Source organism: Panthera tigris, chromosome D3, assembly GCF_018350195.1.
Source record: "Panthera tigris isolate Pti1 chromosome D3, P.tigris_Pti1_mat1.1, whole genome shotgun sequence".
In the NCBI taxonomy this organism is placed as follows: Eukaryota; Metazoa; Chordata; class Mammalia; order Carnivora; family Felidae; genus Panthera; species Panthera tigris.
In genome coordinates this window covers 22326645-22353183 of record NC_056671.1, presented here as the reverse complement: position 1 = coordinate 22353183, position 26539 = coordinate 22326645, and the positions used below count along the sequence as shown (strand labels likewise).

The following is a 26539-nucleotide window of genomic DNA, read 5'->3' as shown; positions in this document are numbered from 1 at the left end:
TGACCTGAGCAGAAGTCAGACGCTCAACCGACTGAGCCACCCAGGCACCCCAGAATTTTTATTTCTAACAAGCTCCACAGGTGACGCTGTCCATCAACAGACCACTCTTTGAGAAGCACTGAACTAGAGAATAAAGAACCCATTGCATCCCTGCTTAAAACAATCTCCTCAGACATTCCACAAGTTAGAGATGTATTCCTAACACCTGATATTTACTTTGTCAGTCATTTGAGTGATATATGAAGTCTCCAAGCAAAGGATTTTGATGAAGAACAGGGAGTTCTGGAGAGAGGAGAGTCTAAGCAGCTGGGGGTTGTATGCTTCCACTCCCATCATACATTTTGGAACCAAGACAGGGAGGGCAAAGCCAAACTGCCTTCTTTGCAGTTGTGCCTCAGATCCTGGTAGCAGCTATGTAAGATTATCAGAACAAATTTGGATGGATGCACATCTAAGCTCCTCCCAATATGGCTAAGTCTAGCTTCTCCAAATCAGCCTGACATCCCACATCCCATCATCCAACTCTCACTGGGGAGAAGACAGGAAATAGAAGCAGAAGAAATGTACAATGGAGCTAATAAATCAAAAATCAGAGATGATAAAATAATGTCCTCAGCAGAAGTTGTAATAAAATGACATCCAAGTTCTTGTTCTTTTGCCATCTGAGCACTATACATTTCAGGTTCACATGCTCTAATTTTCCATTTCTATGATTCGGCATCACAAAAGGGACCTTTCTTTGAGAAGTGACACTCCTATACAAAGAAGTCAAGAAAGTCAATAAAAATACCAAATCTACTTCTGACAGGCACATTATGGTATGACCCCATCTCATAGGAATGTTTTGGGTGAGTGAACACCTCTGCACTTTAAGAGCCTGGTTCCTTTGTCACCTTCTTAGGTTTAAATACAATCTTTTAAAATGTGAATTTGTAGTGAATTCAAACTAAATCTGATGTTTGAGGGGATTTCCAAGTTCAGTATCAATCTAGTTTCAGAACGGGAGACAGGAAAATACTTTCCCCTCTGTACCAACAATAAGAACTTTATAGTACTAGGATGTTACTGATTTTATTATTCTACTTGTAAAATGAGGTTGCTTTTATTCCTCTTGTTGAATGTGTTAATAAGGCTCTGAGGTAGAAAAGAGTGAAGTGATACCTCAGCCAAGACTCCCAATCTCGAGCTATTTGGAGTAAATCAAGTCTTTTTCCAAAATGCTGTAGTCCTTACTGATTCTATCATACCATTTAATCTTTAACTGCCTTGACAACTCCCTTAAGACCAAGTTATTGTTCTCTAATCATCTGCAGAGTGCTGTCTCTCCAATTAGAGACTTAAGTTCTCTAATGAGAACTTAGAAAAGGCCCCATCACATCCTCTCTGGACTCCTCCCAAAGCACAACGGCAGTAAGAACACTGAGCACAGAATAAATGCACAGTTGGCCCTTTTCATTTAAATTGAAATCCAACTGTTATGCTCCATTTTGAGTATAATGGACAAAATTTTCTTAGTGAAATTCACCCACCGAAGGTGGAAGGAGGGGACAGAGATGATTTCTGTTTAAAACTGTTTCTTTCAAATAGACTCAGCTCTGATGATTTTTCCTTTCAATGTCACTTGGAGTAGAGGCCCTTTCTCTGCTTTACCATCTGTGCAACGATTAAGACAACTGCTGATTCTTTCAGAGGTAGCTGTAATTGCTCCTCATCATAGCACACTTGAGATGTAAGATACACAGTAACTTGGGAATGGTTCCTCCATTTGGCCTTAGGGTTTAAGTAACCATCTTCTAAGACTCTTCTGCTATGCCTTTTTCCTGTTCCTTTCTTCTAAAAATAAAAGAAGTCTTATTTTCACCACTTCGGCATAGCTTTTTGAGAAGGCTTTCAGAATTTAAACAGTATAGCTGACGTTTAGCTGTCCTGAATGATTTTCTTTGCTCTAAAGAAAATGTGCATGAGAAATCCATCATATCTAGGGAGATTCATCATAATTATATAACACTGAAGTTCTGAGAATCACTTCTTAGTTATGTGCTTGTTCCCATTTATCAATGAGTGAGTCCATGAAGAGGGGCTATCTGATAATTGTATATTCCCACAAAAACTACCAGTATTCTCAGATGTTAGTCAATGTTATTCAGAATATTAGCCTAAACCTTTCAGAAGACTTTAGAAGAGTTTGTCAGAAAAACAGAGTATGCTAGCCAAATTGGATTTAAAAGCTATCTTCCCCTATTCCCCTTCCAAATTTCTAGCATTCAAATTACCAAAAAACATGCTGGTACAAACACTGAACAGACAGAAAGCAAACTAAAAATGATCATTTAAAATTTTTAAAAAGCCAATGATAATGACTAAGAATTCTTCCACTGTTGTACCCACTCTGGAGAAAAAAAGAATTTTACTACCCAACAGCAGAGCCAATTAAATAAGCAAAACAGTAGACACTGTTAGTATCTTTAAATTCCAAGCAAAGCAGCCCTCCTTTCTACCTGACATTTCTGCCTGAGAACATCTCAGCGAATTCCAGCACCAACCCAGTTAACCCAACTGTTTTAGGCAACTGACACCAGCAACCCTCCAAGTCCTTGCTGAGGTTGCAGAGAGAGGAAGTGGCCTCCAATAAGCTCTTTTTGGCCTCAGGTAGCAGTAAAATCAACCAATCAGTAAGCCAACCAATCAAATCACTGGTACTTGGTCACTTTGTTCCCCACTACTCTACTCCATTAACCCATAAATCTCTCAGTGGCTACTTAAGTAGATCTATAGATCTGGACACCAAAATTTTTGGTTTCTATTATATGCCTGACCAGGAATGCCCTGTTTCTACCTGTGACCTGGAATAATCATGCTCTTAAGCATTTCTTCTTAGGCATAGCAATAAATTCATTCAAAGGAACTGAATGTCAGAGGAAAGGACTGACATGTAACTTAGACTTACCTGCATAAATATCTATTCTGGTGGCATCAGCATCTCTGCAAAATTAAAAGAAAAAAATCAAGATCCAGTTGAAAATATGAAGTATCAACCATCAAAATGTACAATATTTTAAGTGGGATGCATACTATTTTGAGTCTATTTTCAGGAAGTCACACAGAAATTCTGTATCCATTACACTTTCACACTTAGTAATACTGTTTTCCTTATGTGTCTGTGAAACACTTCTGAAGCTCTGAACTATTTAAAATAATCACATGACACATAGGGCCTGGATACATTTTTTAAATACAGATTTCACAGTAAAAACATCTAGAGAATAAGAAAGAACACCACCCTTTACACACTAAAAAATGACTCACAACTGTGTTTCTCTCACTCACTTGATTGCAATCATAAAAAATATTCCAGTACCTCGTCCATTTTTCTTTGTCACAAAATGTTAAGGGAAAAAAAAAATCATCTGCCACGAAGCCTATGAAAAATCAGGTCTCACAGTATACACACTACAGTCAACATACTAATTCACAAGCCCATAATCTTATCCTAACCTAAAAGGAAGTTGGGGCACTCCATCAGACTCCAACCATTAGCTGAAATAACAAGTTCAGTCATCAAGAGCAGCTTGAAGGTAATCTAGTCCAATTCTGCCAACTGCAGACAAGGAAAATGAGGCACGGAGAGTTTCATCAGTTTTATTTTATTTTTTTAATTTTTAAAGGTTTTTTATTATTTGGAGAAAGAGAGAGAGAGAGAGAGAGAGAGAGAGAGAGAGAGAGAGAGAAAGCACAAGTAGGGGAGGGGCAGAGAAAGGAGACACAGAATCCGAAGCAGGCTCCAAGCTCTGAGCTCAGTACAGAGCCCAATGCGGGGCTTGAACCCACAAACCGTGAGATCATGACCTGAGCCAAAGTCAGACACTCAACCGACTGAGCCACCCAGGTACCCTAAGTTTCATCAGTTTTAAGTGGGGAAAAAAAAAACCCACTCAAGTCCATTCAGTTCTATATGTACCTATTCCTAAAAACATAAAAACATTTTCAAATATGAGAAAAATTAGCAAAATGTGTGCATGAACAGGAACATATACTCCTAGGAATCTCCAATTCACCATAGGATATAAAAAAAGACAGTCTGCCACAACACACCATGGTCTCACAAAGCTAATAAGTGGCAAAGTCATAGTTCCATTAAGCTACAGCATTTTTAAATTGAATACAAAAATTATGACTCAACCAGGATTGAAACAAAATGGAACTTTTCTGGTTAAACAACTTATTAACAAGCACACTTTCATGAACAGTCCAGTGAATAACAATAAAAGTAATAATAGCATAGATTTATAGTATAGATATAGATACAAACAGAAAATTACCCAGCAGCTCATTAACTAGGGATCTGTTTAGAAAGTACTTCTACTCTCAGGGCACCTAGGTGGCTCAGTCAGTTAGGCATCTGACTCTTAAGTTTGGTCCAGGTCATGATCTCCCAGTTTGTGGGATTGAGCCTCACGTCAGTCTCCACAATGACAGCACGGAGCCTGCTTGGGATTCTCTCTCTCTCTCTCTCTCTCTCTCTCTCTCTCTCTCTCTCTCTCTCTCTCCCTGCTCTTCCCCTGCTCATGTGCACATGCACATATGCATTCTCTCTCTCAAAATAAATTAACTAATTAAAAAAAATGGAAGTACTCTATTCTTAATTCTTACCCTCTTCCTTCATTAGTCATCAACACTTGGTCAATAAGCAATGTGTCTGAATTTTATGTCTGCATTCAGAAACAAAACTGAGAGAATATTTTCATAATTATGAACAAAATCATGATTTGGATGTTCCTATTTGTTTATCTTTGAGGCAACCTTAACTTTCTAGTCTTGCACAGTAATATTTATAGACTTCCATCACTAAGAACTCAATATAACACAGTGCTGAAGACTTTCTTCCAAACACAGCTACTAATAACAGAAGATACTTTGATCAACTACAGTCAATTAAATATACATTTTAGGAACACACCCTGGCATAATTTTAAAGACTTTAGATGGTGTACATTTTTGGCAACACAAATTAAATAAGATCTTGTCTGTCCCATTACCTTGATTGCTAAATTCCTATCTTAATTCCTTGCATTTCACTGCAATTATCTTGCTCTAATACACAAGGGAAGATAACTTGGAAGGTCATAAGTTCACTATTTTTAGGACAAGCAATGGGTCAATTAAAGTTAATCAAGTAAAGTAGAAGTATCAACTAACACGCTATTAAAAATACTTTTGGGGTAAGAGGCCTCTTAGGAGGGAATGCAGCTGCTTACAGAACTGTCTCCTTCCTAAGTCTTCAGAAAACAATAGTCACAAGGACCCAAAAAGTTTTCAAGCACAGCCTGTATGCCTAAAAGACTACATACCTTGCATTATCAACCAGTTCAGCAAGAGCACCAAACAAGAATTCATGAGTAGTTCTGAAATGATAAATACTAAGAATCAGCAAAAGAATTACAGAATTGAACTATGACACCTAATAAGTCAAGGTTATAAAATATTAAAAAGTTTTTAGAAAATCTAAAATTGCCATTTGCATTGTCACTTTACACTACTGAAATTTCCCCACAACTTGAAACCTTTAAGAGTTGCTAAGCCCCCTCAAATGTTAATCTATTAAATCTTGCTGTCTACTCATGTCTATTCTTACTATGTTAAGAAACCCACATTGAAGCATTAAGATTCCTATGTGTATATACTATTTTAAAAGCAGCATTTTCCATTACTCATGTTCTGTCTAGAAAAATGTCTGTATTTTATTTTTCATTGCCTTAACCAGCTATCAGTTTCCGCATATCTCTAAGCATGCTCAAAGGGTGACTTGCTAACATTCTGCTTTATCAGTACTTGTGTGTTATCTATTGGTAAAAGAAGAAAACCCATTTGCTTTTGTGCAGTTTATAAGCAAAATATTCCATTTGAAAGTGAGGAGAAAGGAGAGGATAATCTATTTCCTGACTTTCCAATTCTAGCCAAAAACAGCTTTCTCCACATTAAAGAAGGGAATCCAAGACCCTGTTGAACAATTCCTCTTAGGAGGACAATAGCGTGGTGTGTTCTAAGGTCCCTGTTAGCCCCTTCAAGGTCATCTCTCTTCCAGGAGGCTGCTCAAAGTTGGGTTAGATAAATACACAATTACCATTATTATTCATAACTCAATAAATATGTGTGCCTAAGATGCATCCTTAAATTACTTCTCCACTTACACTCTCTTTGTGCTATTTTCCATAATAGTCCTCTTTAGGTATAAGAGTAAAATGCGTCCCCCTAGAAACCTTGACTTTTGATTAAAGAAAATGTAAAATCATTAACCTAAGTACATTACCATCATCAATTTTTCAAAAATACACAAATTATACCCATTGATATATATTTTTTTTTTTTGGTATAACTGTTGTAGCCATTAAAGTGAAAATTTCTAAAAATTTAGAATGAAATATACCAAAATTAAATAACCAGTGTCCAGGATCTCTGATCACTTACTATATCATGTAAAACTTAAAACAAATTGTAAAATATTTGCTTATAAAATAAACACCCAAAGCTGAACTGTCCAGAAACCCTGGTTTCCCCTCAAGTAAACCTACAAATTTTTGCAACTACAAATTTTGAATTAAAACTGTTACTAAAAGGAAAAAAAAATATTGGAATTTTAGGAAGAACTTTTCCCCCGTGAGATCAGTGATTATATCTGTTGCTAATCCAAGATGGCATCAATAAATAGGTCTTAGTAAAAAGTAGAAATTTATCTCCAATTCACTTAGAAAATAGAGTTCAAATTCTTCTGACCAAAATCCAATCCTTAATTATTTTACATGAAAAGAAAAACAATTTCAGGGGCACCTGGGTGGCTCAGTCAGTTAAGCATCAGACATCAGCTCAGATCATGATCTTGATGCTCATGGGTTTGAGCCCTGCCATCAGGCTGTGCTGACAGCTCAGAGCCTGGAGCCTGCTTAGGACTCTGTGTCTCCCTCTCTCTCTGCCCTTCCCCCACTGGCGCTCTGTCTCTCTCTAAACTAAATAACCATTAAAAAAAATTTTTTTAAAGAAAAACAATTTCTATGAAAAAAACACCTGCATAAAACATATGTATCTTTAGTTAAAAATATTTAAGTTTCTAGAATCATCTTAAATTCTTCAAATTATCATCTGAAGAAACAAAGAAGTATTCTGTAGATTACTACACTAAAGAAATAGAAATGTTAGAAAATTAAAGGTGATTTACTAAAGGTAATATAATTTAAAAGTGAATCTAACATTTGCTCTCAAGCTTTCAGTCATTTTCCTGTCTGAATAGAAGTAGCTAAAAACTTAACAAAGTGAATTACTCTCCATCCTCAAAATTTTTTTTAATTTTGAGGATTGTTATATAAAATAACAAATTCTATTGCAATACTTATTTCAATAAAAAGTTATACTTTAATATAGTCAAGGAAATTCAGAAATAAAACTCCTGTAAACCAAAAAAACCCAAACAAACAAACAAACAGAACAACCATAAGAATGGGACTACAATTTATATGCAGGAATCTCTGGAATACATCAAAGAATCAAGAACTGGCCTTTGGTAGTGAAAACAGTGAATATGAATAGTCTTCAAAACTTACTCTAATACCCTTTACTATCAGGGCAAAGAAATCACAAACAGAAATGGTGACCATAGGGGCACCTGGGTGGCTCAGTCGATTAGGCGTCAGCTCAGGTCATGACCTCGCGGTTTGTGAGTTCAAGCTCCACATCAGGCTCTATGCTGACAGCTCAGAGCCTAGAGCCTGTTTAGGATTCTGTGGCTCTCTCTCTCTCTCTCTGCCCCTCCCTTGCTTGCTCACTGCCTCTCTCTCTCTCTCTCTCTCAAAAATGAATAAACATTAAAAAAAAATTAAAAAAAAGAAATGGTGACTGCTTCTCAGCAATACATATTTCTGGTTGCTTCACATGAAAACTGCTTCACATGAAAATGAGAGACATTCAGAATTCAAGATCTCAACAGGGCAAGGACAAAGTATCTCTGGCTAAGTTTTCACTGCTTTCTACACGACGTTTAGAAATGTGCCTTGTATATTTAGAATTTAAAGAAAACATTCCAAATGGCTTTTGTTGTTCCACATAGTATCAATGCTGTTCCACACGTAACTATTTCAGACAAGTTAACAAATATCTTTAAAATGTAACCAAGGGAGGGGCACTTGGGTGGCTCAGTCAGTTAAGTGTCAGACTCATAAGCTCAGGTCATGATCTCATGGTTCATGGGATTGAGCCCTACATTGGGCTCTGTGCTGACAGCACGGAGCCTGCTCGGGATCCTCTTTCTCCCTCTCTCTCTACTCCTCCCCTGACTAGCTTGTGTGCACACACACACACACACACACACACTCCCTCTCAAAATAAATAGACATTTTTTTTAAAAAAAATAAAGTGGGAGCTCCTGGGTGGCTCAATCAGTTAAGCATCTGACTTCGGCTCAGGTCATGATCTCATGGTCCATGAGTTTGAGCCCCATGTCAGGCTCTGTGCTGACAGCTCAGAGCCTGGAGCCTGCTTTGGATTCTGTGTCTCCCTCTTTCTGCTCCTCCTCCGCTCACACACACGTGTGCTCTCTCCCTCTCAAAAATAAACATTAAAAAAATAAGAAAATTTAAAAAGTGTAGCTGAGGGGTATTATTGTGATGTATACTGACACATCACAAAAGGGGCCTTTTGTGACAACTGCTGGGAAAGTCAGAGACAACACACATCTCTTCTCCAGACCTTCAACTGATTGATTAATGGGTCCTACTAACAAATTCTAAAATCAGAGTTCTAAATGTTTTTTAAAATCAGAAGAATCAAAAACATACTGACTGCATAAGTTCTCTCCTTTTTTCAAATAATATTCAAAGAGGCACACTCATTGCTTGCTAGCATTTGAAACAGATATCTGAGCAAGTATCAAAGAAAATTATTTTCACAGATGTAAAGATTCTTTGCATGTTATCAAAGAAAGGTCAACCATCTGGAAAAAGACAAGGATTTTTAACAAACTCTCACTTTCAAGTGATCTTGGCTTTTATGCCATTTGTGCCATGATCAAAATAGTTTTGCAGCTCAGCATTTCCAGTGACAAATTCACGGGTAAATCTACTCATTACATAAGGAATATGGTGTCCCTATTTATATTCAGCCTGAATTTAAACCAATAGATTATCCACAAGTCTATCATACAGTGATAGCTTCTGCTGTGTTCTTGGAGATGTTGACAACAGTTAATTGCCTTAACTGCTAGAAAATAAAGCTGAGAAACTAGAGCAACAATTTTTACATTCAAATAGCTTTAATATATTTAGAGCATGAACCCACATTTCAACAGGATTTTAAGTCCCCCAAACTATTAAGTCTCTAGAGGTGACAGGTTCCTCTATGTTCATTCACTACATATATAAATAAAACAAACCAAAGTATCATATGGCCAAGATAATTTATCAAACGTGCCAAGAGGAAAAGACATGGAAAGCAGTCATCTTATACTTAAGCATCCTGCTCTCTCAGACCACTTAGCAGTACTGCAAACAGTGACATAAGACACGCATCTTGTCACAAAGGAACATCACTACCATCACTATATCTGGAGTCTAGCACCTAGATTGCCATGAACTTTTTACTAACAGTCACAAAACCCACCACTAAAGACCAGTAACTGTATAAAACTCCTTTTATTCAAAAACTCTTATCATTTCGTAATTGCAACACCCAGTATTAAAAGGAAATAACCAAGACTAAGACTTTCATGTTATGAAAATTTCGCAGGCCTGCTTTAAACCTTAATGCTGATGTAACCAATAACCATCAACACTTACCACAGACATCATACAAAAAAAAAAAAAAAATTCAAGACAGATGTTTACTGTCTCCAGTAAATGCTCCTAAGAATGTATCTGTCTAATGAATACCACCAAACAGCAACTTGCTACCATATTGACCAACTTGTGGTTTATATAAATCATACACTGAATAAACAATAATCACCATCTATTCAATGATCATCATGTACCATGTATGAGCTAATTACTTTATAAACATTATTTAACATACTCCTCATAAACACTGTCAGATTAGCTCCATTTTATAGATGAAGAAACAGAGGCTCAGGGAAATCAATCTGCCCAAAAACTCAACCAGGAAGCAGTCAAATCCAAGCTTGGCTGGCTCCCAAGCCTATGCATGCTCTCTCCATTGCACCACACTGATTTCTATCCTTCTAGTCTGCCTGTGTTCCACCTGCAAGTCTACGTTACACGGGAGGTAAGCAAAGGGCCATACCTTACATAATTCACAATATGGCAATATTGTAGATGTCAGACACTCTATAATGGTTTTGTGTTTTAAAAATTGTAAAAGAACAAAGGAGAAGGTACTCTAAGAAAAATCTTCCCATTTCTGAAGGTGACCTTGCATCACTTAACACAGAGAAGATCAATCTACCATCATAAGGAGTAACAAGTCACGGCTTAGGAAAATTTAAACATTTGTTTCCTCTAGAAATGAATTTCTAGTCACATTACCGTGATAAATAAATCTTCAAACTGGTTACAAACCAACTTATCTTGGTATTCCAGGGTTCATATTTTCTTCTGGCAGGATTAGATACATCCTAAAGTATACAACTTCAAAGGTGTGATCCAGATTAGAAAATCTAGAGCTTCCAAAATGATACATTCAACCCTCAAATGTTCATGCAAGCAGGTGGTTCCAAGTCAATATGGGAAAGTCAAATTCACAGAGAATTCTCCAGTTGTATTTTAAACAAGTGACTTAACTAGAATTTTATTCTATACCTTAGTTCTGTTCACCTATTGTTAATAAGTTATAAAATGGCAATATAAGAGTATTCCAGAACCTCAAATTAAAAAATTTGAGATAAACTAAAATTGAATAGACTTTCAAAGTAGGAAGTAAACCCTTTGCTTTATAAGAAAACAAGCCCTTAAAAGTATACTCGACTAGAGTTAGTACTGCCTGATAGCTAAAAACACTAACCATTATGGCCAGGTAAAACTTATTGCCTTAAATCTTGATGCCTTAAACCTGCCACTTAGCAGATGTGTAACTTCTGGCATGTTACTCTGAGCCCAGTTTCCTCAAATGCAAAATAGGAATAATCCTTACTCCAGCAAGGTTACTATAAGGATTATTTTACACATTTAAAAGTGACTGGCAAGAAGCAATTAATTGTTGTTACTATTATTATCAAAAAGTCTTTGGGGAAGCTCTTCCAAGATTATCATATAGTCTTGTCATTCCAAATTTGGCCCCTCATTCCACAATTCAGAACTGAAGTAACCAATTATTAAATACAATCACCGGTGAACATCTAAGTGGCCTTCAAATGCTTGTTCTTAAACACAATTCAAATATAAAAAAGGATACTGAGGGTCTTGCCCAAGACGTTATTAATTAGCTAAATAAGCATCACCAACCTATCTAAGTGGGCTTCAGATTCATCTTCCGTAGCATGAGACTTCGCCTCTCAGGCCCTACAGTACCTACTCTAAAACCAGTTCTAGTTCGCTAATAAGCTTCCTAAACAAAAAATAAAACCAGACTATCACCATTTGGCAATTCACTACTCAAAACTTTTATTTACTTGATAGGAAAAAAAGCAAAAAAAATTACAGACGTCATAACATGTTGCCCTTTCCCATAAAAAGCTAAAAATTATTTTACTGTTACTAGATGTTTGAAGTCTATCATCTCAACCCTCAAAGCGGTTCTTCAGATCTCTGAGCCATTCATGTAGCTGCTCATCACCTCTGCAAATACTAAAATGGTAGAATACTTACCTTCATCTCAAAAGTGATGAATGAATGTATTAGAACACTAAGTAGTTATGACCCCACTGAATTACTTCCAAGACAGTGGCATAACAGTTAACCCTGAAACATTCCAGATCAACACGGAATAATGATAATCTCCTAATGAGCTCATACATAAACACCATATGTGTTCTGTGATTTGCACACATTTTGGGGAAAGGCTACTTAAATTATGGGTTTAAACAAGTTGCTATTTTCTGCCTAGCACATAAAAATTTCATTGGAATTAGGGACGAATTTCCCAGGAAGATAAAGCCAACTGTTTGCTGACAACAAAAATTAGTAATTTCTTCTCACAAGTTGTCATTTAAAGATCTTCATTCTTTTCTTTTTCTTGTTAGGAAAAAAAAGACTTGTTATAACCCAACTGTTTTGGCTGTTGTCACTAAAAAGAAGGTCGATATGAGAATAGTCCAACTCTTGGGGATCCAAAGAACAGCACTTGTTGGATTCCTATCAAACACCTCAATATATTGACTTCAAATAACTAAAATTTGCATTTGATCAAATAAATTTTGATCCAACAAATGAAGATTGTATTCTTCTGGATTAGCAACAAATATCTCACTTATCTCAGTTCTTCAATACAGAGCTCAAGACTCATCCAGTGATACATCCCAAAAAGTAAAAAAAGCAGAATTTTCTGGGAAAATGATTTTCGTATTATCAAGGAATGAGTTATCAGTGACCTCAGTGGCACCTAAAGGATACTTACGAATTTGTATGTAGATATTCAAAGGTTAGCTGAGCTCGATTCAGACTGCTGTAATTTGTGAAAGCCATGAGTGCGGTGAGGTCTCCAGTCCTTCACCCACTAACTGGGAACTATAACTTTATAATGGAATAGATTTTCCAGGATTCCTCCCAGTAAAGGTTTGGTTAAGTCTGTGCTCCTTACTGTTAAACAAGGTTAACTGGTGTCTATCCAAAATATATTGAAAGAGATGTCTAAAACTACAATTGATCTCTCCAAGCTTTTTTATCTTCTTAATGACTATGATGTAATATTCTGAAGAAAACTATGTCATAGATTTGTAGTCTTAAGCTTTAGTTTAAGTTGCGATAGCTCAAGGAGTCGAATGTGGATGGTCTTGGAGTAGACAGTATTGGACTTGAGAGGTTTTATTACTGCTCCATCTTCACGTTCTTCGAGCTTTTTTGTTCCTCTAAATTTCCGGCCAGGAAATTTATCAATCCGGAAAGCTACCACCTTCTGTCATAAAACTGGACAGCCACCCATGTCTTCACCAAAGATCCTGTGATTCTTAAAGAGGCCCCAGGCTGGCGGCCACGAAGTCGACGGAGTGCATATGGCGTTAGTTCCCGCTTCCTTCACCACCTCCCAACTGAAGTCTCCTAATCGCTGACGCTGACGGCGACTTCCGTTTCGAAAGCCCAGACCAGACCTAGCTTGCGGTCCCGTCGCAATCTCCTCAGGGTAGTGGGTCAAATTACCTCACACTGACCCACAAAAACGCCTCAGAATTGACCCGCCCAAATCACCTCAGGCGGGCAGCGCCCCTCCCCCACTTCCCTCAGACAGAGGCCTCCGGCTCTCAGGCCCTTCCAGGGCCTCAGTCCCGAGGCCGCCGCCTCCTCCTCCTCACAGAGAGGAGTTAGTCCCAGCTTTCAAGGCCCGGATCGAGGGCAGGGTGGCGAGCGCAGCACCCGACCCGGCGTTGCCGGGTGCTCAAAGCTGCCTTTGTCCCTCCCCACGGAATTGGAACCCAACAACCGCAGCGCGCTCTTGGAACCATGTGCTGCCTCCGCCTCCGCCGCTGCCGCCGCCGCGAGACCAGCCGCCCACGCGCCGCGCTGGATGAGATGACAGGACTCAACACCACAGAATTCGGCGTTTATAGGTGTTCTGCCGCCCCTGCCGCAGCCGCCACAGCCACCTCAGCCACTGCTTTGTCTCCGCTGGAGCACACAACCCGAGCCACCTCGCGCACTCCCCGACGCCCCAAGCCCCCGAGGCCTCCGCGGTGCATTAGGCCAATCACAGAGCCACAGCTCCTCCCGCCCCCGCCCTGATGCGACGCCTCCTGATTGGTGGGTAGCGTGTCTCCACGTGACCGGATCTTGTTAGCCGGGCCCGCCCCTGTCACGTGAGAGCGCGCGCCTCTCTTCCTGCTTTCATGACCCTCTCCGCCATTTAAAGAAACAGTACCGGGGGCGGGCCGAGCGACGCAGCCGGGACGGTAGCTGCGGCGCGGACCGGAGGAGCCATCTTGTCTCGTCGCCGGGGAGTCAGGCCCCTAACTCGAAGACGCCCTGGCGCGCCCTCCCCCCCTCCCCGGTCTGGTAGGGCGAAGGAGCGGGCGCGCGGTCGATCGAGCGATCGGTTGGCGGCTCTTTCTCCTGCTCTGGCATCCAGCTCTTGGGGCGCAGGCCCGGCCGCCGCGGCGCGCGCCCGGTGGCCGTTGGCGCTCGCGCCGCGTCTTTCTTCTCGTACGCAGAACTCGGGCGGCGGCCTATGCGTTTGCGATTCGACGAGGAGTCGTCCGGGTGGTTGGCGGCGGCGGGCAGCTGCTCCGCCCCGCTCCCGGGGAGGCGGCGGCGGCGGCGGGATTTGGCGCGGCCGGGGAGGCGGGGGTGGCCGGGGCCGGCGTGGAGGCCTGGCGCCACCCTTCGGGGCCTGCAAGGACCCAGTTGGGGGGACAAGAGGGGGCTGGGGGATGGTTGGTGGTGGGCTTTCTACTTTGTCTTTTCCTCCTCATGCCCCCTTAGTGAGGGGCGGGAGCTTTGGCGGCAGCTCCGGGGCGGGGAGACAAGCCCCGGAGTCGGAAGAGCTGGGTTTGCTTCCGGGCCTAGCCACCAGCTGGCCGAGTGACCTTAGGCAAATCACTCTGTAATTTGTCAGCGCCTCAGTTTCCTCCTCTGCCTATCAATGTTTGTAGGGTTGAAAGCGCTTTGTAAACTATAAAGCGTCGGTGTACGTAAGGGATGATTATTGTTTGTAATGGGTTTTTTTTTGAGTTGTAAGAAAAGTTAGCAATTGCCCAGTTCTTGGATTTTGAACCTGGGAACCTTGGATTGGAGTTTGAAGCCCCCAAGTTCCCCCGAAATTGTATGCAGAAATAGTGGGAGTGTGCATTTGGGGGAATGAGGATCCATCGCCAGCCAGTTTTCAAAAGGGGACATGTGACCCACAAGAGTTAAGAACTACAATTCCGTAATGCCACGAGGAGGAAACTGAGGCCTAGATGTCATTTGGGACCCTTCACAACCGATTTGAAGCCCCTGTTAGGATCCCTGGGATATGTGAGCTGTTTCTATGCATAATGGATATTTGGGGTAACAACACTCCACTGCTTGGCTTCTATTCTGAGTCCTTTCCTTTTACCATGGGGTGCCTGAACGCTGGCTGACGTGTATGGTATGGTTTAATGGCACCCAATATAAAGCAGCTGAAACTAGAAATGGATGTGTTCCCTAGTATCGAGAAACCTATTTAATCCTTGGCCCAGCAACTCTTGTTTTTCTGCTGCTTATACTGGTGCCTGACTACCTTTCCCTTTCATTGACCATTTTCCACGACCATGGTTGCGATCCATTACTTGCTTCTATTGTATATCTTTAGTCTCTGCGGTTGGTAGTGAGCAGGCTTATTTTTAAATGGTGCTGCCGAGTCCAGCTAATTAATGGTGCAGGTGGATTTTTAGCAAGCTGGCTCACTGGAACAGACTAAACCAGGCATGGAATTCTTGAAGATGTTTGGGGGCTTATCTTTATTAATTGAAGGTTAACATTCTCTGAAATTTTGTTATGACTTCGGCTGAACTTCAAAATCAGTAGATTTGGAAGTGTTTCAGTGCTTACTTTTTTCCTGGCCTGCTTTGTATTCTATTTGCTTGCAAGTGTGTTACTAAGATGGCCAAGATGCCAGTTATTGCTTCTTTGTTAATTGTCAGCTGCTTTTATCAAATTCCAGGCCATTATCCAGCAAACACTATAGAAATGTTTGAACAGTTGTATTTCAAACATTTTCTCTTTGTGGAGTGGTGCTTACCAGTGGTACAGCTCTAAGCAAGTGAACATAAATACATATAAGTGTATTTCGTCTGGTTAGGTGTTCACCTGTTTTGTTATTTCATACAAATGTCTGAGAAAATCAATTGACTATTCCTTTTACGTAAAGGGCAGAGACAAATGATCTCACTTCCAGAGAAAGGACTGTTTTAGAGAAAAATGTGTTGGTCTTTTAGCTCCTTTGTTGTTATCTGGATGTACCTCAAAAGAATCTTAAGACTGTGGTGATCTTAGAAGATGCTTTCCTCAGGAGAAAAGAGGAAAAAAAACAACTGGAACTCAAAGCTTGAAATTCTGTAACAAAACATGAGCTGTCCAGGATAGGAGGCCGAAAAGATTTCACTACAGTGTTCTGCACTAGCTGCAGCAGATGCTTTTCTGTGTAGCCACGGCATGGACTCCAGATTTCCAGATTTTCAAGAACTGCACCTGGGACCTGAAGAGCTCGTCAGGATGTGACAGGGACTCTGGAGCTGAACATACTTGTTTTTGAATCTGGGGGCTATTGACCTTGATTTGAGAAGAGACAACAATGGAGCAAGCACTGCCACCAGCGCTATTACTGGGAATTTGAAGACCTGAGTTTCTGCCAGAGCTTCATTGCAAGTTCTAGTGACGCTCCATCCAAAGTGAACTACGGTACTTGCTATTTTCCAAAATGCCTTATTCTTACATCTCTGCACTTAACGTTCATGCTCTCTTCTCTACCCTGGAATGCTCTCCTCTGGTTCTTCACCTGTCAGAACAATGCCATTTCTTCAATATTCAAGTCAGATATTCTCTTCTTCATGAGTCTCCCTAACTTTATCTTTTTTTTTTTTTTTTTTTTTTTGAGTATTATGTTGTTTACCTTTTAGCTCTCTATGCAGAGCATACCTCGTAGTCATTTGCAAGCATTTGCTCTCTTTCCAGATAGTAAGCCCTTGAAAGCAAAGGCTTTGTTTTAAGAGTCTTTGCTGCACATACTACTATATGTAATCAAGCATTTCACAGAAAGGAGTAATTTAGAGACTAGGCTATCTCAGAATAAACATTTAGTAAGCATTTGTTTAATTGCTGTGTGGTAATCTAATTACTCTTAATTAGGCAAAAGATCACTAGTATGGGCCATGTTTCTTTCTGTGTTTCATGTATTTCTTTTTTTTAATTCTAAGTTTAAAAAGATTTAGGGAGCCCTCAAACATGGAAGAGAAACTGGTACGTTGCATAGGGTATTTAACAGAAGGATGCAAAGAACAGTGCCTTATTTCCCAAGTACCTTATTCTCTACCACTCAAGATGGCATCTTGTTAAAATCAAAGTAAAAGCTTTTGAAAGTGCAAGGTCCTGAAATAATTTGAGCAAGGCATTGGAAAAGGAAGAAGGACAAAATCTAGGTTCGTGTTCTATGTAAATTTAAATTCAGTTCTTGTGCTATCCATGGAGCCACTTCTTCCCCCTCCCCCCCACAAAACCACTGCCCAACAGCCTGAATACAGTCACATTACTGCCCCACAATATGAGACTTAAGGCAGTTCCTTGTTTGCTGCTTTCCTGAGACAGTTTGTTCTCAAGAGTCAGGAAGCAGTCCCTGCCAAAGAACTGTTTCTGTTCTTATCATCACTAATTGTTAATCAGAAGGCTTTTTTAAAAAAAATTATTATTATTCCCCATTTTCCCATCTGTCAGCTTTTTAGTTAGGCTTACTGAGAATTAGTACCCATCCAGCAGCTGATAATCCTGACAGTAGACCCACTCTAGTGTTAGGAGTCCTGTGTTTGTAATTCTGTGCATTTGTTATCTTACCTGTTTTGTTCCTATCCCTTCCAGTCCTGTGCCTCCTGATGGCTGAGTGTTCACCTGGACCTTCTGACCACCTTCCTTGTACTGTTCCATCAGCCTATAGATCTGGTACCTGGATTTTTGCCCATGGTGATTCCTTCACCTTACTGCTGAAGAAGAACCATTCCAGTGGACCACGGTGATCCAAGAGGCATTCAACCATCATGATGTGGCCTTCACCTCCACTCCTGTCCTGTTCTACCCAGATTCAGCACAGCCCTTTATAGTGAAGTCAAACTATTCAAGCCAGATAGCTGAAGCTATTTTATCACAGCAAAAGGCCCAGTTTGTTCCATGAGTGTGCATTTCGTTTCTTCAGTTAAAGCCTTCAGAGACACATAATAAATTTGGACCAGGGGATTTTTAGTTATCAACACTGAAGAATGGTAACATCTTTCAAGAACGACGTTGGATCATGCCCCACAATTTCGAATGATTGAAATTCGTGAAGTGTCTAGGGTCCTATCCAGATCACGGGACCCTATTCTTTTTCCACTTCAAGTCTGTAGTAGCCTACTGAATAGAAAGCAGATATAATGACCAGCAGATACTGGAATTAAAACAAAGGCACAGTGAACTCACAGCATCTTTGGGATTACTCAGGAACCAGAACTTTTCACACAAATGTAAGAAATTCTACCAAGGAATCCCTTTATCTAACAGCATCTCACAAAGCTCCAATCAGATTCCAGAAAAGGCCTCTTGATACATCCAGGTAGAACCTATCATGGTAATCCCTTATGTTTATATAGCACTTTATAGTTTCAAAGCACTTTTACATGCATAAATCTCAATTATCAAAACAACACAATAGATTATAATTTCTTTTTGCAAATGAGGAAGTTGAAGTTTAAAGGTTATCCAAGATGACATAGCTACGAAGTGATAAAGGTCAGGCCTTCTGACTCCCAGTCCAGTTCTCTCCATGGAATTAATTTAGCCTCTACTTTACCTGCAGTGTTAAAATGACTGGAGTTTGGTAACCCCAGAAAAGTTTCCCACTTCCTGATCTGGTGCCCTCAGTCAGTCAGGATGTCATAAGTGTAATTTTATGATGGCTCCATCTAAGCCAGAATTCCATGGCACTTACCCCTAAGGTTTAAAAGCAGATTGTCTCCTTAGTGGTAGATTTATCCAGTCAACATGGCACATGGTCATCTGACAGTAAGACTACACCACATGAAACACAAAGCTACTTCTAGATCCGTTGTTCACATAGTCTTCTCACGTTCCCAAATGGCCTGATTGGAAATCCCTTTTCATGTTTTGTTCTTTGTAAAATTTTTTAAAAAGTTTTATTAGTACTCTTGGACACTGAGATCTTATCTAAGGTCCTCTATCCCTCAAATTTTACTTAAAATGGATCCTCTATTTCTTTAGAGCAGTGCTGTTCACATATGTGTGTATGCATGTATATGGTGCATGCATACAACATCTATATGTAGAGCTTGTGTAGTCTTGTAAGGTGGTAAAATACGTGTTCCCTTCCCAATTGAGTGTAGCATATTAAAGGATCTCAGAAGACTTGCAACAAAGAGCCTCATTGAGCTATTTAGCTTAGTGTGTAGTAAGTTTAATCAAGGACAGACTGTTCTTTTGGGAGCATTCCTTTTAATAGAGAAACTGCTTTGGAGCAGTATAGCCAGTGCTTCCTGATTGCCCTGAAGACTCAGGAGTAAATGGAATCTTTGAAACCACCACCCTCTTTTCTTACTTTTGTCAATAACTGCTTGAATTTATATGTCTTTATCATCTGAGAGTCCTACATCTTGACCATTACCTCTTATTTTCTGTGAAAGGAACCTCTAGAAGGTTTGTGGGGATATGTGGGAAGAGAATGGGGAAAAGTTTATTTTGCCCCCAAATTGGTTGAATTCCATGACATTTAACAACATATTTTTCTGTCCCTAAAATTGTGCTGTAAACCTAGTTTAAGGGCATTGTATCTCAGGTGGGTGAGGAGATTGGGAAGGGAAGGAAGGAGGAAAAGGATGGTGGGAGAAAAGGGGGAGGAGAATAATATTTTCATAGAATTTGAGTTGTGGCCCATTGAGATCTTCAAAGATCTTGAAGAGAAGTCATCTAGCCATGGACTTGGGATAACACTTGCAAAGAAATGAAAGCATTTTGCAGCTGTATGCTGACTGCAAAAATCCCAGTGCTATTGTCACTTAAAACCAATAGCCCTGTTCACTGATAGTCACAAACCCAATTTGAGGCAATCAGAATTTATAGCAGAGTTGAATGTTAACTTCATCATTCTGTAATGTGGTCCATATTAAGGAAAGAATGAATAGGAAAACACCTTGGCTTACCACAGGCTTTGCTCACAGTTTCTGGTTTCTGTGACCTATTTTTTGTATTTCAGCATTTTGTGAACAACTTATTCTTAGATCATTGGTTTTCCAAAGGCTTTGTGACCATGAAGCCCTTTCAATGAAAACTATGTGGAAGCCCAGAATAAAAGAGAAGCTGCTGTAGATGAAGCAGGAGTGGGGGGCCTGAAACCTGCCACAAGCATCTTCCTTTACCACCATGGTGACCCCTAAGGAGACTTCTTTACAACACCTAGAATTCTTCAGAACACAGTTTGAAAACCACTGCCCTAGACAACATGTGCAACCTGAATGGCATTCTGATCTGTACCTCTACCCAACCCAGTCCATGTTCAGTTGATGCTGCACATTCTTAGGAATGCTTACTGTGGGCAAAGTCAGAAAAGTGCAAGAAGATGGGCATATCTTTGCCACCCCAGGGTAGTCAAGTGGGCTGAAAGTGGTATCAAATGGACCTAGATTAACAGCCCTGTACCCCCAGATGGATTTCAAATGAGTGATTCCTGACATTCAATATAGTCAGAGAGCAATGCATACGTACTCTACACTGACACACTCCCTTACCCAACTTCTATCACAAACACCACATGCTCTAGTGGTACTTGAAATACATAACTTTGAAGTCTTGATCTCCTGGATACCTGAATCGCCAGGTATTGAAGCTGGTACTAAAGTTGATGATGCCTCGTTGAGGCCATATAAGACCAACTTGTACATTGGACCTCCCATCATCAGCCATGGTACTCTACTTCGTGTGCAAGGGATAACCATTAACTATGAAAGCAGAACTGAAATTCTGGCAACATTACCTAAAAAGGTACCTGGTTATTCATGTTATTCTCAAAACTGCAAGTCACTATGACTCAACCAGTGGCAGTTCCACTGCTCCTTGGTTTTTATTCAGTTTAACTGCTGTTTCCAGGATAAATGAGGTAATAACCTTAAAAAACAAAATTTCCTCCATCACTGGCATATCTGCTCCAAAATTATGAATATTCTGCTCTAACTACAGGTAACATCTGGTCCACAAGAGACAATTTTTGAACATCCTCTGATGTATGTGATTTTAAATGTGACCCTGTGGAAGATTTTCTTCTAACCAATGAGAGATGTTCTTTTATGATGGACCTTTTGATGTCAGGTACCATCAACTACAGGTGTTAGGATTATTTGGAGGTAGACCTTTTGACCAGGCCATGGAGCTTGCTTGCTGGGCATCTCAAGTTGCATATCTACCTTTTTGCTGAAAATGTAGACTGACTTGAAAAAAAATCTACAAAGCCTGCAGCTAAGAATTTTATCAGTAGACTCAAGAGCTTCCTGCAGCTTCTTCCTAATGTCACAAGACCACAGTGTCTTGTCCTTGTGGATATTTTAATGGAATTTCATCTGTCTCAATATTGTTTTACACTGATTCAGAGTGGCTGACTTCATTCCTTGCTATGAGATACTCTCAGGCATTAAGACACTTATCTGTTTCTGCAGGATGGATTCAATTCATGAACTCCCAGACCAGATCATGTCAAACAAGTAGACTTCGATTTTTGTCATGAGAAAAATCTGATTCTCTTACTTCACAGTCTACTTAAGGGGCAGCTGTCCTCAACTACTTTAATGAATGCACTGGTTAAATGTTGGGAATGATTTCTTTGTATCTTTGTCTCTTACTCTTTAGACTAACCCTGATACATGACTCTGTCTACAAATCATCAAACAAGGCCTGCACATCCTCAACTAATAAAAATCTAATGACTAGCTGCTTGTATATACAACTATTGTTTGTTAATAAGAAGTTATCTACAGACTCCATTTTTCTACTACCTTCAAAACATCAGCTCAATTTTCTCTTTCTCCTGTACATTACAGAAAAAGACATTGATCTACACTGCCAGTCATTCCCTTTAATCCTGTCAAAATGAGGGGCTTAAGGTGAGGATGATCATCTGTTCAAGAGTCTAATATACTCTGTGTATAAGAATTGATAGTTGAAAATGCAGAAAGCCTAAAACTGAAACCTAGGATCTTACCTACTATCTCCCTGCTTCAGATCTCAATATAAGTCTCAGCAGCACCACCCACCAATCTAAGGCCTTGTTTATAAGCTGATTCTCAGAGATGGACTGAGTTTCAGAAGGTGGAGACTTGATTACCAAAGAGAGTAGGGCCAACCTTGATGAATCTGGCTCTCCCAACCTTGTCATTCCCAGATGTAGCATAGACTCCTCAACAGAACCTCAAGTCTGAATTGAGAATATAGCCTTCTACTGAGCTGAAAGTTCCTGGGCAGATAAACAGGAAAATTAAAGCTGCTATACCTGACTGGCCCTTTAAGATCAGAAAATGGTATCCAGAGTCAACCCTATGGAATAACCCTGGAGGACTCAGGGTAAAAGCTAATTTACAGAGCTTTGATATTAATCTGCCCATTCTTCCAGATCACATCCTGGCTATTGGTGTGGCTAGCCCTGCTGAAGGTACTCTATTTACCTGTTTACCTGACTCAGCCCTCGTCTGCCTTTTTTGACACGTTGCAATCAGACCGGCTGTGCTTGAGAAGACTACAACTGGTATCAGCCTATCTTACACCCAGTTCCACCAGGGAATTTTGAACAGAAGCAACCTGCACCTCACCTCCCCCCCAGCCCCCAGGACTTAACTGTTCATAACTGGAAGGACCATGCTATGTACTCCTTGACCAGCAGCCTCTTTTTGTTTGTTTGTTTTGTTTTTAATGCAGAGTAAGCCTCTATGCCTATATATATTTGATCATTTTCAGCACCTGAGATCCTTTCTACCCAATCTGAAGGAGTATAGCAGATTACAAGCTCTGTCCATTCCTCTTTTCTGCAATAATAGATGACAGAAATGTTCCAGTTCAACTTGGGAAAAGACTAAAGAAACACAAGAGCTTTCCACTGAACTTAAAATTTACCACTGACTTCAGTAGTCTCACAGAACTATTTGCCAGTGGGAGGCTAGTTGTCCTGCTTCATGTCAGCAAGATGGTTGGGCTGTCAGATTCATGGCCACTGAGTTTTACTTTTATTGAAACTTTATTGCATCATCCAAAGTATGCTATTGGATATGATTATTCCATTCAAATGGATTACAAGCTTCCTGAGTACAGGACAAACTTACTCATGACGTTTTTTCAGAATACTTTTATTGTCAAGAAAGTAACAATGCCAGCTGTTACTGAACACAGACTAAACTTTTTTAGTATCTGGTCTTATCATTGGCATCAGTTGTTTTTGATTGACCAGCATTCATTCCATCTCATTGTAACAACTCTGATGTTTCTTGGAACCACTTCCCTGTTTCTAGTCCACATGGTTCAAACAGTCTGGCCTAACTTTAAGCTTCTTGGGTGGACATGTAATTCAGACCTGATCAATCAGCATGGTCCATCTCCTTCACCATAGTAATTGGTTCTGGAATGGCCGTGTGATTCAAGCTGGTCCAGTGATACTCAGCCCTAGGAGTTTTACCGAACTGTGGAGGAGAGGCTCAGGAGCTCTCTTTACTGAGATTGCTTGACTTTGTAGTATGAAAAGTTCTAACCAACAGGGCCCACCATATCAAATGAGCCAGAGAATGAAGCCAGTGCAAAGGAAAGCAGAGCCAAATGATGGAGAGACTTGAGTCCTGATGACAATGTTTATGCCCCTGGATCCAACCGTGCCTGAAGCTAGTTTATCCCTATGGACTTTTCAGTTATGTGAGCCAATAAATACCCTTTTTTGCTTTAAGTTACTTTGAGTTGGGTTTCTATTGTTTAAAATTGAGTCAGCCCTGACTAAATACTATCTACCAATATCAAAACTTGACAAATCCAAATATTTATTAAACTAGAGGTCATGGCCACACTGAAATTTATTTTCCATGCCAGAAGACAAAGTGAAACAAGAAGTGACAATGTTTAAGTTACTACAGAAGCATAAAAATTACATGGTAGAAAAATATAGAGGAAAACCTAAGTGTTTATCCGTAAAGGATTGTTGAATAATATATGGTTCAGCCATATAAGGAAATCTACATGTCTGTTAAAATTAATAAAGTACATGTATTGTGTATGGACATGGGAAAATGGCCATGATATATTACGTGAAACTATTAATAGAAAAATGTATAGTGTGAACTCACTTAAAAATTTGTGTTTATGATGCATAGAAAAGTCTACTAATGGCTTTCTTCAAATAGTGTAGATTACATGAGACTTTCAACTTTATACATTTCTGTATTTGAATATTTTACACTACTCACATTACTTTTAAACTTTATTTAAAATAAAAGAATTTTAAAAATTAAATTTATTGCTTATCGTTTGACTTTGGCAAGTTACTTACCACCAAGCCTATTTTGTCAAATATAAAATACCTATCTTCATGTTAGTGAATATTTAGGTAAATATATTCATCATCCAGGACTGAAGCTGACAAGGTCATTGTACCTTGTTTGAGGAACTCAGAATTCAGTAATTGTTTTTTTAATTATCCAAGCCTATCTCTTTAAATGAGTGTATTTGGATTATCAGGATATCATAGTATCAGTGTTTATCAGTGATTCACCAGTTCTTAACTGATATTGATCTACTAAGGCCTATTGCAGTGTTCACACTGGGTAGGTAGAAGGGGGGAAAAATCACATTTTCTTTGAAATCCTTGATTATTCTTATCTCACTACAGTCAAGTTCGATAGTGGCCTTTTTATTGCAAAGTCCAGTACATGGTACCTCTTACCTGAACTTCCAGCAGACTGCTCCCAACACACCTTGGCACTCTTTTTTCCCTTAGGTGTTGTGACATTTCTCATTTTCTTCCTGCCTTTCTGGCTATGCTCCACTGTAGATACTTTTCTTCTCCCCATCATTTAAATATTAGTATAATGGTCATCCATTGATTTTTGCCTCCCCTGAGTCATTTCTCCTTTCCTTTAGTGATAAATCCCCACTTTTCTTTGGGATGACTTTTGAATCTTAGGTGACCCAAAATCAGGAGCCGGGTCATTCTGATGGTCGTGTTCCAAGGAAACTATATCAGAATTGGTGCAAGTACATCCCTCTTGGTTCCCTGGTTCCTGTTGTCAAGGCCCAGCCATCCCAAGTTTTACTTTGATTTTTATAGACCCCCATGTATCCATAAAATATGTTCCCTTTTCATTTGTTAGCTAAAGCAGGTTTGTATTGCTTGCATCCAAATTACTGAATGATAACAGGAATTGATACCAGGGAATTAAGCTTCAGACCCTGAGGAACATGGAAGATCTGGAACTGAGACTGAAATACAAGCAGCAAAAACTTGCTCTGTGTCCCAGGGTGGGGGAAATGAGCAATTCTTATTGGCAAAGGAGCCAGTACAGGTACTTCCCCCTTGTCATTTGCAAGCATGTGCCTAGTGACAGCAAATTTTGGATAGCCAGGTAGCTGTTGACAATAGAACAATTTTAAATGGATAAGAAAGCTGTTCTACTGGCAGTGTCTTTTCACTAATGTATACAGGTGTGTTGGTGATGGTGAAATATGCCAGCAGATGCATAAGTTGTACATTTCAAGGCACATCTTAGTTTAATAACTGAAAGAGACTATCACCCAGAGATCTTAGGTTTGACACTGAATGTGATACGTGGAAATTATTTTTAAGTTCTCTCCTGGGGGAGAAGAATCCATTTTCTACAGTATATTGAATGGAAACATTTCCAAAATTATTAATGTTGAAGAATGCATGTTCTGGACAGCCAAAGGATGTAACATAATGGACAGCTATATTCATCTGCCCAGTGCCTTTTTCCTCCTTTGAAAGCAGCACTTCACCTTCCCTTTGGGAAACTGCCCTTCTCCCATGCTACCAGAAAATAATTTGTAAGGGGCATATGAGTTCATGTTACTGAGACTTCCTCAGTTGCCCAGATTTCCTGATTTTCTTGAATGTTAAGCTTCTCTAATTCTTGGGAACTGCCTTATTATATCCTTCCAATAAATTCCATTGGCCGTACAGGCTGTTACATATGGCTGCGAAAGATATCCCTGTATAACCATATGCAGAGGCCCTTGTAGCCAGGGTCAATTTTTGTTGCTTACAGTCAGAGAACCCCAAGTGAATCAGTGCCCCTCCTATGTCTTGGGCTTTCTTGCCCTACTCTGAAAAATCTCAATTTCCATGGCTTTGGTGTCCAACTATATGTTGATAACTTCCAGAGTCCTATTTTCAGCCCAGATGTATTTCCTGAGCTCTAGATCTGAAAGTCCACCTGGCATTTGGATGTCCCTCTGCTTGATGAACACACAGATACTTCACACTGACCCCATCATTTTCCCCCTCAAAATCTGCTCTTCTAGTGTTCTGTTCTTGATAAATGGCACCACCCTCCACCCTGTTTCTCAAACCAGAACACAGGAATTATTCTTGTCACTTCCTTCTCCCCTGTCACCCCAGACGTCCCTGTTAGTCATTAAGCTCTCTTGGTGTATCATGTAAATAAATATACCTTAAAACTGTCTGCTTCTATCATCCTTGTCCA

The 26539-nt window shown here is 39.9% G+C and overlaps 1 protein-coding gene and 1 long non-coding RNA gene across 7 annotated transcripts in view; one reads left to right on the top strand and one right to left on the bottom strand.

The window, feature by feature from the left end:
• Positions 1-13502, bottom strand: part of MORC2 (MORC family CW-type zinc finger 2) — a 39496-nt gene extending 25994 nt beyond the window's left edge. For all 5 annotated transcript variants that reach the window (XM_007082559.2, XM_007082560.2, XM_007082561.2 and 2 more), the window contains exons 1-3: positions 12550-13502; positions 5349-5402; positions 2948-2982 (exon numbers count right to left, since the gene is read on the bottom strand). In XM_007082559.2, the coding sequence (XP_007082621.2) occupies positions 2948-2982; positions 5349-5402; positions 12550-12617 (157 nt within the window). In that variant the 5' untranslated portion in view covers positions 12618-13502. The remainder of the gene's footprint in view (positions 1-2947; positions 2983-5348; positions 5403-12549) is intronic.
• Positions 13503-13787: 285 nt separating this feature from the next.
• On the top strand, positions 13788-23776 carry LOC102950174. Of its 2 annotated transcripts, XR_006210237.1 has the most exons (3): positions 13989-16505; positions 17676-18402; positions 20056-23776. It is a non-coding gene; the product is annotated as an uncharacterized LOC102950174 (long non-coding RNA). The 2 variants fall into 2 exon arrangements; XR_001510321.2 differs by having other exon boundaries at positions 13788-16505; positions 17676-23776.
• The last annotated feature ends 2763 nt before the right edge of the window (positions 23777-26539 follow it).